The sequence below is a fragment of the Chenopodium album genome, chromosome 9 (genome assembly GCF_948465745.1).
Source record: "Chenopodium album chromosome 9, dcCheAlbu1.1, whole genome shotgun sequence".
NCBI classification, from domain to species: domain Eukaryota; kingdom Viridiplantae; phylum Streptophyta; class Magnoliopsida; order Caryophyllales; family Amaranthaceae; genus Chenopodium; species Chenopodium album.
This window is the reverse complement of record NC_137842.1, coordinates 65,287,095-65,301,474: the sequence shown is the minus strand read 5'-3', so window position 1 is coordinate 65,301,474 and position 14,380 is coordinate 65,287,095. Positions and strand designations below refer to the sequence as shown.

The 14,380-nt window shown below is 33.8% G+C and overlaps 1 protein-coding gene across 1 annotated transcript; it reads right to left on the bottom strand.

Moving 5' to 3' along the window:
- Positions 1–3,084: 3,084 nt before the first annotated feature.
- LOC145558797 (uncharacterized) lies at positions 3,085–14,304 on the bottom strand. The gene is made up of 15 exons (XM_081620133.1): positions 14,168–14,304; positions 12,555–12,957; positions 11,960–12,137; positions 11,718–11,857; positions 9,652–10,456; positions 9,347–9,447; positions 8,848–8,992; positions 8,690–8,758; positions 8,558–8,603; positions 7,465–7,925; positions 6,810–6,889; positions 6,181–6,316; positions 4,435–4,618; positions 3,792–3,874; positions 3,085–3,683 (listed from the first exon to the last, which is right to left on the bottom strand). Exons 1-15 carry the CDS (start codon positions 14,268–14,270, stop codon positions 3,561–3,563), a joined length of 3,057 nt encoding a protein of 1,018 aa, XP_081476259.1. The 5' UTR covers positions 14,271–14,304; the 3' UTR covers positions 3,085–3,560.
- Positions 14,305–14,380: the final 76 nt, after the last annotated feature.

Below are 14,380 nucleotides of genomic sequence, written 5' to 3'. Positions count from 1 at the left end.
GCTATAAAGTTTTCTAACTAAAAAGTCCAAAAAGCAGGAAAAAAAATTTAAAAAAAAACCCAAAAATATAAATAAAAACCAAAAAAAAAAAAAAAAAAAAAAAAAAGAACTAAACCAATTCAAAAGAGATGAATAAAAATAAATAAATAACTTCCTTCCAAATCAATATTTTAACTAGTTATGGAATTAAATTATATAAATAGCCAATGTTTTGTCACTATTATGAACTTCGTATTATATTAAGGGTTCTTTTTTTTAATTTTTTTTTACAAGAGTTAAACCAGACTAAAAATAATTATTTAAGGAAGGCAAACTAGAATTAGCTATTTATTAAAAAAAAAAAAGTTTTTGCTAATAAGGGCCTGTTCTCTTACGTTAAAATTCAGTTCAGTTCAGTTCAGCTCAGTTCAGCTCAGCTCCTAATTTCCTTCTCTTATAAAATATTCATTTCAATTCTGTTCAGTTCAGTTCAGTTCAGCTGAGTTCAGTCAATGAGAACAGGCCATAAGTAGCCATTTTTTTCATTTTTACTGAATAATTCAATTTCTTTTTTTCTTCACTATCTATTTTGCAAAATAATAACATAATAGTATCGAAAATGCATTAGAGTATATATATAGCTGTTGTTAGAATTTTTTATATATAATAATTTTTTATAATTAAATGGCTAATTAATTAAAAATTACGTGAGAAAGTTTAGGGAGTTATAGGAAAGTTTAGGGTGTACACTAACTTTTATGTCAAAAAGTTTAGGGAGTTTTACCAATTAACCGGTAAATGAAGGTCACAATAGGTTATAGTGAGTAACTTGCAACTTTTAAAAGTTAAGTGAGCTAACTGCAACTTTTTGCTAAGTTTAGGGAGTAGTTGTGCTCTTTACTCCTCTCTATACCCTTTTAATGTAAAAGTTAAAATAACAAATTATTTAATGTTAAAATCTTTACATATTCCTAACTTGCAAATTATAAATAAGAAAATTAAGCAGATTATTACAAAAAAATCACCGACACATACAACACAAATAAGCAACACATTTTAAGAAAAATAATATGAGCTACAGTCCGTTCGTTGAACGGGCCAAAACCAAAAGGCTAGTTTATATAAACAAACACTCCATTAGAGTTTTAGCCTCGTATGAACTAGGAGTATTTGGAGTTTTATACTGTATGAGTTTCGAATCTTTTGACTCTTCACATTTAACTACTCCGTATTTATTAAGTTAATAAGTTACATTGGTATTGGCATTTGATAAGATGATCAATTAAATTATTGAAAGCTGAATTGACTACTCTAGAGTGTTAAGACTGCAGAAGTAAAGAGTATTTGGTCCAACTTACTGATTTACTTACTCGTTTTTTTTGATATACTTATCTGAAATTTTTTGAGGTTATTAATATATTACTCCCTCCGTCCCTAAATTACATTCCTCTTTCTAGCATTTATTCCTCATATAATAGAGAGAAAGAGTCACATAATAGAGAGAAAGAGGAATGTAATTTAGGGACGAAGGGAGTATGTACTAGATTAGAACCCGTGTGATACACGATTTATATAAAAGCTTGTAAAAAAAATACTCCGTAAGTAAGTTTAAAATTTTAAATTTCTGTCAAAATACGATATAGTACGATTCAATGTCAACTACTCCATAATACATATTTCAATGCAAGAGTATGTTCACATTTATTGAATTAAGCTGAAATGAATTGATTGGAGCTGAAATGAACTTTTTTGGATTTCTAATCCGTATCATACATGAAAATAGAAAGAACTTTTTGAACCTTCTTAATTAGCAAGCGATATATACCAATAGTCCAATAGGAATATAGGATAACATAGGTTATTATAGTCAATAGTCAATACAAAATCCCATGCTCCAAGAAAGAAGTTGGTTGTTATAGTCAATAGTCAATACAATGCTTAGAGGATTAAATTTAAGTGGCACTTGTATAGCTTAAAGCCAGTTCTGATTTACTGAAGTGAAGTTAACTGATTGGATCTGAATTGAATTGAAATAAATTATTTATAAGAGAAAGAATTTAAGAAATGAAATGAACTGGACTGAACTGAACTGAAATTAAATTACTTATGAGCCTTTATGACCAACAAAGCTTAGCTGGTTTTAGGTAATTAGAAATTAGAATAACGGTGACACATAACTTTGGCACATCCCATGTTCTCCACATGAAAAGGGATGTGGAACGATTTAAAATGATAGAAAGTCATTTAAAATCTAATTAAATTCATCTCGTTAATGTATCAAGATATACATCTTATAAACTTTACTTATGTATAATTACTAATAAACTTTACTTATGTATAATTACTTATAATTACTTATGGATAATTCATTTTAGGAAAATGATACTGTACTATATAGTACAAAGTATAACAATCATTACACCAACCTGGCAACCTACGACGTGAATGCATTTCTATTAAATGGTTATTTATAATTTTAAGGATTACATATATCATTACCATTTAATCTATAAAAGGTTGCAAATAGGAAGAGAATATATAACGATTTTACATAGAAATTTGTCGATTATTGATATATAATCTAAAGTTTCTAACGATATCGATTTTGAATACGCACTCTGTCACCACAAGCACAACAATTGGAGAATTTGTTATATACACCCAACTAATAGCAAGGTTAGTTTTTGCTCGTCATTTGATGATTAAATGAAAAACAATTATCAAAATGAGTACAAAATACTCATAGATGTACGACACACCCGAGTATATATAACAATCTCTCCATCAACTATGAAGAAAATGAACAAGTGGCTATTGGTAAAGTACAACATTCCTTGAGAATGCATCTACAATCTTCCCATATTCCCTTCCCTCTTCTCTATTGTCCTGGTTTGGTATGACTTAAACCCACCCTTCAAGGTCATGGAATTCGTATATCGAAATGTACATGTAGATTTTTCGACCAAATTTCATACACCAAAGGTTTCGAATACACGCCATTTGAAGGCCAAATTCAAGAATCATGTTTTGATAATAAACTAAGGAAATGGTGTACACATGAAATTTTGGATAAGTACACAAACTTTTTTAGGGTACTTACAAAGATCCAGAAACTCACTATGCACAATGAAATGGCACTCATCTAATATATGTTTCATCATTTTACACATTTACAAAAAAATACAAAATCCCTTTTTCAGGGGGTTGCCTAAGAGAAGAATATGTAGGTAACAAAAGTGGGACTCTATACAAAATCTGTACACATTTGTACTTTGAACACAAACACCATAGCTTTACCCCTTCTACCCAAATCCAAAATAAAAATCCATATCCAAACCCAGTCCAGAAAAGTGCCGTCTTGCCTCGTTTTTCGTGGTGGTCTTTGTACTCTAAGCATGGATCAGATCACCTTCTCTTTCCTTGCCTTCTATGATCTCTCCCAAAACTTGCCTTCTGATTTGTTCAGGAAGATCACAGAAGCTTTCAGATGGACGATCTTCAAAAAATAACGTTGTTCTGAGCTGCAACATTTCCTCCAAAAGTTACAAGCACATCTCAAATGATTTACCCCCCGTTAATTCTTAAGCATGTTGAGCCTGCATCTTCTGATGGACATCATCCACGAGATCTTTCAACTCAGGAAAGATTGATACAAGCACGAGCTCCAAGATAGCGTAGGCAACTTGTTTTAGACATACTGAAGACTGCAAATTTGAAATACATTCTATATAAAGTGCACATTCAAACCACAATAAAAGTAAGAAGGAAAAAATGTGTGCCTAAATCTTGATAAGGCAAATGATAGTTGTTACCTGAAGGAAAAAATAGAGATCCCGTGCACATCGTTTGTACTGTTTTGCACCAATCATACTGACTAGGGGTGCTGGAGCTCCATCTATCAAAAGAGGAGAGAAAAGTAAACCTCGTAACCTTATAAAAATGGAGCCTAGAGTTTATATCGTTGCTCCACCTCCTCCACAAGTAGTTTCAATGAGAATACCAATACAACTATGCACTAAAGCTAAATTATTAAGATTATAAATAGTATGATAATTTGACATATAAAATGCCCGAGACCAGATGCAAGGGATGAAACAAAATTTGGAACAAGAAGGGGCAGAAAAGCAGATCCACATTTTTAATTTCTCAAAAGTTGAGCCTTCGCATCAAATTTTACCAACCTACATTTTTTCAAGTTAAAACGAGCCACTAAAAAAAGAAAATAGTCCCACACACCCAAGTACCAAATGAAAAAGAAGAAACAGTATTATTATTTGCACAATCAACAGCAAATTTCTCGTCATTAATTGACAGAGAAGTCATACGAGGGAAGATTAAAGAAAGTACTTCCATTAAACGATGTAGAGGACTAACTGAACTGACAATAATTGACAAAAATCAAGGTTACGAGACAATTACAAGTCATGAATTAAGCAGCACAACGATGGCACTTACTGAAAAGCATATTCTTCACAAAACTAGCTCTTCGAGCTTCCTCAAGTTGTATCTCAAATGAACTAGATTGGGACTTCCTGCTGGCTGCTCGAGGTGTAGCTTGAAAAGATTTGTTGTCCATTTCATCCAATCCACACCCACCTATCTCTAGCTTGAGAAAAAACTTGCCCTCTGGCCAAAGAATCTGAAGCAGATAAACACAAATACATGAGAATTTCCTACAGTTCTCACAATCAAATGCAATTATGCACATTAAGGGATTTACTTCATGATGGGAATACCAATCAAAATATAAAGTACCAACAGAAAAAGACACCCTATTCTCAACCAAAAAAAAAAGAAAAAAGAAAAGAAAAAGGGTAGAAATTAAGACTTGTTTTCCTCAATCAGCAGGAGTGGGGTGGAATTTCTGCATCAATTTGGGTATTGCCAGAATCATCCTAGGGTAACCTATCTTAGTTATGTTGAATTAAGACATATGTACAGATCTGAGATCTGATTCCATATTCCATCTCAATAAAATTTTGAAGTTCAGCTTTTCTCAAACAACTACTATACTAAGTCCTTCCAAGCGACCAAGCTCACATGCTGCCCTAGTACCCTCTAAATAATTCCTTTTATTGCTTTTCCCTGCATCTATTCATGATGTACCATCAAACACCAAGTGTACTGCATCCTTCCAAACTCACATGCTAACCTAGCACCCTTTATAAAATTCCCTTCATACTTTTCAGCATATCTATTCTTGATTAACCACAGCTGCCAACTGTTCAAAACCGCCAAAAATTCATCGGTTGACTGCACTCCAAATGAACCACAATTGAGAACCCCTCATCCATAATGTCCTTCCCAAAATCCCCTTTAAAAAAGAGTTTCTCCAGTATATAAATAGTTACAGCGTTAAGTCATTGGAAGAAAAATGGCAATCTTGCAAGGGTTCTACAGTTCTAGACTCATAGCGTCCATGCTGTTTGAAACAACAGCACCAATTTGAGCTAAAATGCTAAATGGACTACTCAGAATCATTTCTTTGCTGAAATAAGCTTGTCTACAGAAGGAGGCATCAAAATCAACTCATTTCACAGTAGAAGCTGGCAGATTAAGATAGCTTGTACTGCACAATTTTGTATATTATAAGAATTGCATGTCCTTTAAACATCTACAACTCTCCATTTAACAGAGAGAGATAGCTTGTCGTGCACATTTTTGTATTTTATAAGAATCGCAAGTCCTTATTCTAATCAACAAGAACCTATAAAAGCTATTAGCAACTTTTACTCGAATGCCCTAGGCAGATGACAACCACCAGTGGCATAATAGCAATTTTCTAACATAGGCTATTGACACTATTTTATAGCAGAAACAATGTGGACAATCCCATTGGCTACATTAAAGACTGAATGAGCTAGTTGGATGATTGTACATTTGACGAAAATTCAATGAAAAATAATATCATGATTTGTGGGTCTCATGGAAGCATTAATTTTACCAATTAAACTTGCAAGTACACGTAAAAGGAGACCATATGTTATTAAGAATACTCTGCAAGCATAGTAATATAATATATATAACAAATTGAAAACACATGATATATCCCCCATTTTATTAGTTGTACCATATTAACTCGACACGGTTGCCAACATGTAACTTTAAATATTAACTTTAAGTACTTACTCCATTATTTACTTTATCATGTAAAAATAGCCAAAGGGCCCAAATCAGAGAGTGCAAAGGTCAAGTACTTACATCTTTGACCCACCGAATTCCTTGAGCAACAACATCCTCTCTACGTAACCAATTAATCTGCATCAATAGCCAGTCATCAATAGCGTCTTCCATTACTAACTGTAGTATTTGCTTTGAGATCCAAAAGACCTGTCGCCTGTGGAAATATCAATAGAAGAGCAGAACAAAATTTCATTTTTAGCTTCCCACAAAGGATGGGTTGTGAAAAGTATGAAACACAAAATGACCATATAAAATAAGTAAAATCCCCATGCAATGATTCCCAAATTCTTCTCAAATTCATGAATTACACCCAAAAAATACATTGTCAAGCCTAGGCCAGGGAGCAGGATCTGGATGAGAGAGAGAGATATTTGTTGGGGGGGGGGGGGGGGAGCATAAATCGGCCCTGCAATTGTGAAAAAGCTGTTATCCTCACTCTTAATTGATGAGACAACAGCATTATGCAGTTGACATAGATAGCAGAGGAAATTTGCAATAAAAGAAGCAACTCCCAACTAACACATATTTTGTAACCCTATAGGGCTATAGATCACTGATTCCAGCAACATGCAAATACTCAGTAAAGAATTAGAACTTTAGAATATGCATGGCGAGACGGGAAGTTGGAAATAGCCAAACAACTTTACCTTATCCAACCTCTTCTATTAAGCTGAAAAACCTTGTCAACCAAATTCAACATAGGCACTGTAACATTAGGTGGTGTCCACTGCATCATAAATAAAAAAATAATAAGAACCAAACATTACGTATTTAATGAAAGCAGGGGACTATGTTATTCAACTTGATATATTAAAGGACATTTCTGATCTAGAATCTGACAGGATTTTAAAATCTGAATAAGAAGAGTAACAAGAACTCAGGTCTAAATAATGAGTATGGGCAAAAAAACACGTTCTTTCCATACCAAAATAGGTAAAGCACCGATACAGGGAATATAACCAAGCAAAGACTCACAACAAGATGTTTTGTTTTAAAAGGTTTAAAAAAAAAAGAAAAAAAAGAAAAAAAGAAGAGCTTATAATGCAAGAAAACCTAAACCAAGATAATCATGTAACAAAGAATATAGTGTCTTACAAGTTACAACATTAATGGAAGAGGAAAAAAAAAAAAAAATATATATATATATATATATATATATATATATATATATATATATATATATATATATATATATATATATATATATATATATATATATATATATATATTAAAAAAGCACTTGTCAAGTTGTCATAATTATACGGATGGTAATTTGATTGGACTTTGAATAAATAATTATACCTCAGGTGGCACTCCAACAGGATCGCCCATAGGATGAGGCATAGCTGGCAAACTAGCTACTCCAACTGAGTTGGATTTCATCATTAAGGGTCGCATCGCCTCTGTATGGGAGTGTATAGCATCTCCAGTTCTGTTGACCACTCGTGGTGGAAAGCTCTTCGAGTTCAATTCATTATCTGAATGCCACCCACTTCCGTTATCACCAGAATCTACTGTGTCACGGTCAAGACTACCATCTTTATCACCATCCTCGTTATCAGAAAGATTATTAACTGTTTCAATTGAAGCATCTAATGAACCGTGCATATACAAATCACGTTCATTCAAAGATAAGTTTCTGGTTGGCACAGATGTAAGCTCCTCAAATTGTGATGAAGATGAACCAACAACTTTGCGCACTAAGCCATCTGAGACCCCTTTGAACTGACGTACAATATCATCAACAGCATCATCAACATTAACTGAGTCACAATTTAAAATAAAGTCAACACACACTATAAGTACATATATCAGGCTGTGGCCAACTACACAATCACCAACTGAGTCGTAATTTTAAAACAAAGTCAACACACACTTTAAGCACATACATCAGGCTGGGGCCAATTATGCAATCACCAATCACAACTTAAATGCACATCAATATTCAGAAAGTATTAGGACAATAACAAAAAAAGTTAAGTACAGCTATAGAATAAACCCTCTTTAAAACATTCAAATGCTACAGCAATGTAATATTCTTCCACACAGCAAAAAAAAAAAAAAAAAAAAAAAAGTAAAAAGATAAATAAATAAAGATATGGCATCTGAAGACATCACGCCTGTGCCAGTATGCTAATTTAGGTCCAACAATTTCACAAAAACATGCATCCCTTCCAGGGCTAAAAGGAAAAGATAATGTCATTTTCATGGGTAAATCACACAACACAGAGAAGTCACATTTACTCTCAGTAACTTAAAAAATTGCAACCATCACAAATTATGAGCTTTAAAGTCTAGTTGCAGAAAATCACTTTTAAAAACATTAGACAATCATACAACTGAATTGAACTCAACATCAACACAGAGGATGAGCACAAAAATTAGAGCAGCATACCTGCAAGTGTTTTCATCACTGAAGGTGACTTTCCAAAGGAGTAATTCTTCAAAAAATACACGTGTATTCATGTTAGAGTAGGATTAATCATCACTTGTTAAGCAATTAAGTGAAACATCACAGAGAGCTCACCTTTGAAGAATCACTGAGAAAGTCCCACACTTCATGCAGTTCAGCAACATTGGCTATGGATAAAAGATCCTGAGACATGATGATTCAGGTTTCAGATGTTAGATGGATCATGGTACCCAAAAAGAGAATTTCAACAGTTGAACATACTGAAATCATACTTGCAAATATTTGTCAAGCTGGATACAACGCTGATGCACAAAAGAATCTTCAGTACTGGATGAGAATATCCTCTTTGGAGGCAAATGTAAGTTATAATTTGGAATATCCTTAAGTTGTCGATGCAGTCGCTCAAAGTTCCGGTATCTTCACAGAAAAATATCAAAGTGAATTTATCAGTGGTCATATAAGCACAAGGGTTTCAAAAAAAAAAAAATATAAGCATAAAGGCAAACATAAGCAACTTAATAAATTCTATGCATATCTTGCAAAAGAGTAGGATATATAACAACAGCAAAAAAGAATAAATCAGCCAGTCACAGATTTCACAGAAAAGAAAGCCATGGATAGCTCAAGTAGACAGAAAATAGCAGCTTTCATAGACAATGCCAACTTCTGATAACTCAGAAATTGTTCATGATAGACAAGAATATAAGACCACTGCAAGGCATGAGGATTCATGTTTCAAATATTATGATAGAAGATGTAAACGATACACACCTTCTTTTCACAAACCACTTATTATTCTGTGCATCTGTGACAGCAATAGAATAAACAGCAAAAGATTTGGATCCAATTTTCTCAAAGTATGCTCCTACAACCTGTCATTCATGTCAATTTGTTGTCATCAAAAGGCAATTAATTAATTAATCAATTAAAATGAACAAACAGGTGATCATGATTACTATTTTATATCTAAAAAAAATATGGCAATAAAACAGGATTTCTTGAAAGGTTGCAACCTACATACAATGGCCTTTCATATTTTTGCCAAGAAAGGAAAGTAGAAGTGAAATATAACTAACCCGACACATAAGCTTGGGAAAGTGAGATCCCTCAGCACGAATCACAGAACCTGAAAGATCAAACTTTTTCTGTTCACTGCGCTTTCCAAAATCAGGGCTGTAGAAGTCCTCTGAAATTAGAAGACTTTGGCTTACACCAATATTAGGATTTTTCTCTTCAGATTCAACTTTCAGATCAGAAGTACTACAGGATCTCTTAAGCCTACTTTTATTTCCATCAGCTGTGATGATATTGGCATCCTCAATTTCCTGGACAAAAGCCATGCTTTTTAAAGAACCCCTTTCCACATCAGGAGATACTCTTTTCTTCTTGTTGCTACCCTCTTTAGCAGAATCAGAGAAATTTGATCCAGCAAGGGGGGCCACTAATTTGTTATCTGGTACCTGAGGAGGATGTCCTTTAGCAGATTTATTGATTTTATCTTTATAGTGCCTTCCTATAGCCCACATGTTTTCAAGATTTTCAGGAGCGAGAACTTCAGTTCTTCTCTGGGTTGCAGCATCCAATACTCGTGCCCAGTCTGCAACTTTTGGCTGTACAGGCTCTTGATAAGATAGATTAGAAGAGGGAACCGATGAAGCCTCCAAAGCCAATGTCCTCAGCACATCCCTTTCACGTTGTGGCATTTCAGTTTCTTGATTATGTAAGTCTTTACGTCTCTTGAATGCAGCTTCATCAGTACCTATGCTTCCTTCACCGACAGATTGATCATTATCTGCCTTTAATGGTTGATCATCACCATCTAATCCAGTTAAATAATCTTTGACCTGAAGAAGAATAATCTCTACCAACTGATTGATGTACCTAAAAGCCCAGCACAAGAAAGCAAGAAAGTTTCTTTGAGCAAACTGATCATCCATTCAACCCACAAATAATGTTATATATTCAGTTTTGATTATTCAAACAAAAACTACTTGCTATGTTGCGGGATGAGGAAAGAGAGATGGCACACAATTGATAAGTCAAAAATATATTAGTGCATGGAGATATTATATCAGACAATGTCTACTATAATAAGACACATCTTGACATCACATAATTTGGTTCCAATGAAAATATTAGAAATCTATACTTAGTATTTAAAAAGACAAACCACAATCACCTATATGACACATGTCATCATAATTCACCCTTATGCCACATAACACATCCATTAATATTTCTTCTTTATACTCCCTTTTAAAGTAAAAGTACTAAAAGATAAAATAAAATGTTATTGAATGCTAAAGTCTTTATGCATTCCTAACTTGCAAATTTGAGTAAGAAAATAGAGTGTTCTATTTTCACTAAAAAAAAAAAAAAAAAAGTTGTACTCCTCTCTATACCCCTTTTAATGTAAAAGTTAAAATAACAAATTATTTAATGTTAAAATCTTTATGTATTCCTAACTTGCAAATTATAAGTAAGAAATTAAGCAAATATTACTCCGTACAAAAAAATACCGACACATACAACACAAATAAGCAACACATTTCAAGAAAAATAAAATGAGAAACAACCCGCTCGTTGAACGGGCCAAAAGGCTAGTTTGACATGACAAGGCAATAATAATAAAATAATTTTTAAAAAAAAAAAAAATACTCCGAGTAAGAATATTCGAATCCAGAGCACGAACAAAGAAAGCATACAAGTGCAATAAAATAAAAATGATGTAGGCATAAATGAAAAGAATGGGTGAAAAAGCATCTACACTATATATCAGAGATCAGAAAGATTGACTGGACCACCCAAGGACGAAGGTCTCTTTGTCCGTCCAAGAAAATACAGTGTGACTCCACCCTTAAAGCCCTAACCAGAACCCCCTTGATGAAAATCCACCCCTTGCATCGCTTAGGAGGTTAATTAGGTGCAACCAATGCTCTTCCCAGTGCTTTTTGTCAAAGAAAACATGATCCTGACAACCTAAAGTTTTCCTTCCAGAAAAGGCCGATGGAAAAATAAATTATACACAATCTTCTCATGTCAATAAGCATGCAAAGCCACTTAGATAAGAAAGAAGGTAATAGGAAACCCAAAGCCTTAACAATGAGTAAGATAAGGGGTAAAGGGGGTAACTTGGACTCACTCTGGAGACACAAGATTCATAATAGGCTGCAGTACTAAGCAAGTTACAAACTCTCGAGCGATGCATCGAACAAGAGGACATTGCGCTTCTTTTGGCCTCAACACCAAACCCAATAATCCAGCCACGAGTCGCTGTTGAACCTATAGGGAGCAGGAAGAAAGTTATACACAAGTAATGGATTTAGAAAGAAATCCCAATATAAAAATTGGAAAAAGTTTAGCTTCTTATAGCTCCTTTCACACCTTGTACTCACTGTAAGCAGACATCAATGCTGGATGGAGCTCCTTAGAAGCCATAAGATGATGTTTGAGTCTTTCATCCCGTTCTTCAGAAGACAGAGTAACCATAACATCTACACCAATAGAAACTTGGGTTTTTCTAAACAATTCCAGATGATCACCAATTAAGTCAACTATATCCCTGAAGCATCATACATAAATTTGATAGTTACGATGCAAGAACTCAAAAGGTCGCAACTATATAAGCTACAGGCAACAACAACAAAGCCTTAGTCCCAAAATGATTTGGGATCAGCTAACATGAATCGTCATAAGGAATCGTACGATATAAAGAAAGGAACATAACAAGATAATCATTTGAAAGAGTTGAAAAAAAAGTGAGTTAAGTGAGCAAACAAAAGAGTATCCAAGAAAAGGTAAGGGAGTTTTAAAAGAAAACCAAAAATAAAATTCAAGAAAGTTTTAAAGGAGTGGTTAAAAACATACAGGTTCGATGAAAAAAATTATTAACCTTTTTAATAAAAAAAATGATTAACCATGTTATTAAAGCTAGAGGCACATTAATAAAAAGTTTAAAAAAAAAAAAAAAAAGATTTACCTTGTTAATAAATCAACAAGGTTCACTTCCTTTACCCTTCCAGCAACTTCTCCTAGGGCTTCCAATATAATGGCACGCATTAGATCAGGGGCTTCTTTGTCAGGTGTTATACTGGAATACCACAAGTCCGTAACAAAGTCTTCTATGATTTTATCAACAAAGTCCTCAGCTGCAGCCTCTACAATGGGTGATTCAAACTTCCCCCTCCATCTTGACAGGGGATGAACTGTAGACAGACGAGGATCATTCACTGAAAGTTGCTTCTTCCCCAAATGAGAGAGGTATGTTTGTTTTCTGGTTGATGGAACCTTTAAATGAAATTCTACTTGATTTGTTAGTTGGCGCAAAAGAATTGCAATTACAACTGCAATTGGGACATTCATCCACATTGATTTACTTGTATCTGCACACATTCCAGAAAAGTACAAATCCATGCCTTAGGATGCAACTATAAAACCCACTAATCAGTCAATTGCAGTTGATTCATAAAACAAGCTTTCCCATAAAACCTTCAAGCTTTTATCCTAAATAAAGAACACAAATATTCACAACACACCATTTACAACCACAAGTACAATGATGGAAACAATGGTCATTACTCAATCCAACATAATTGCCTGTGTTGGTGACAATATTGACATTGTGCAGATACCAAACTACAATGTTCCCGTTTTTTTTTTTTTTTTTTTTAGAATTTAAGAGAATAAATACGAGGAAAGCCATAAAAGAAATTCCGGTTATGAGTTCAGCAGAGATAAAAAGGATCAAGTTTTTCTTCGACCAACAAAAACCCAAGAAATAATTTATATAAAAAGTGATTGAAGACCTTGACAAACTTAAAGCCATTAATTGGCCATTTGGCCTAAAGTCACTTTGGACTACATCTACGAAATGGTCTAGTTGAAGGATGAATCGAAACAGCTAACTTTTGGGTCTGCCACTCCAAGGTTGGAGACAATGGTATAAGAACATAGCATCCAATCGACCAGAAGTATTCACTGAAGATCCTCTAATTTGGGAAATAAAAAGGGTGTAAAGAACAAGTGACACATAATACTCTTATAGTCACTTCTAGCTTCTCAACATTAAGTCATAAACACCAGTCAACCATGAACTATCACTTATCCGTGCCCTTCAAGCACCTTCAAACTTGCAATACCTCAACCTCGATATTCCGTGTTCACAAGATCACAACTAAACTAGTACTCTCATAATGTTCATACCATAATTTAGAAAAGTACCCCCACATTGAACTCCATGAGTGGCAATACAGCAATGCCATTACAATCACTTTGCATTTTTCCTACTTAGAATTATTCATTTTGCATCTAATTATGCATATTTTCCTCAACCCACATTTTCCAATTAGCTTTCGTAAATCGCGGTAGTTACTTATCTATCACCAAACCATCATCATCTTTTCAAATAGACAGATAGGTGATAACAAAAGCAAAATTCAAAATTTAAAAAATCACATTCAAAAAAAAAAAAAGTAAAACAATCACAATCAAACAACAACCCCAAAAAGTACAAAAAAAATAGCGACAAAATCACAACTAATCAACAAAAATTAAAGAATTTTGAAAAATCAAGGAGAAAGAGAAAGAACTTACGAGATAAGAAATACGTAATAGCAAAGATGAATAAAGCCCACCATAGAAAACGAACTTTAGCTTCTTCAACGAGATCCTGGATGCTTTCCATCCGACGCTTCATTGCGTCAAAACCCTAAAAGTTTCCTCTGCTTAATAATGTCGAAAATCAGAATTCCAATTCAAGCTAATTAAGGTGAAAGATTGAATCGTATGTCTAAGGTCGAGGAAGAT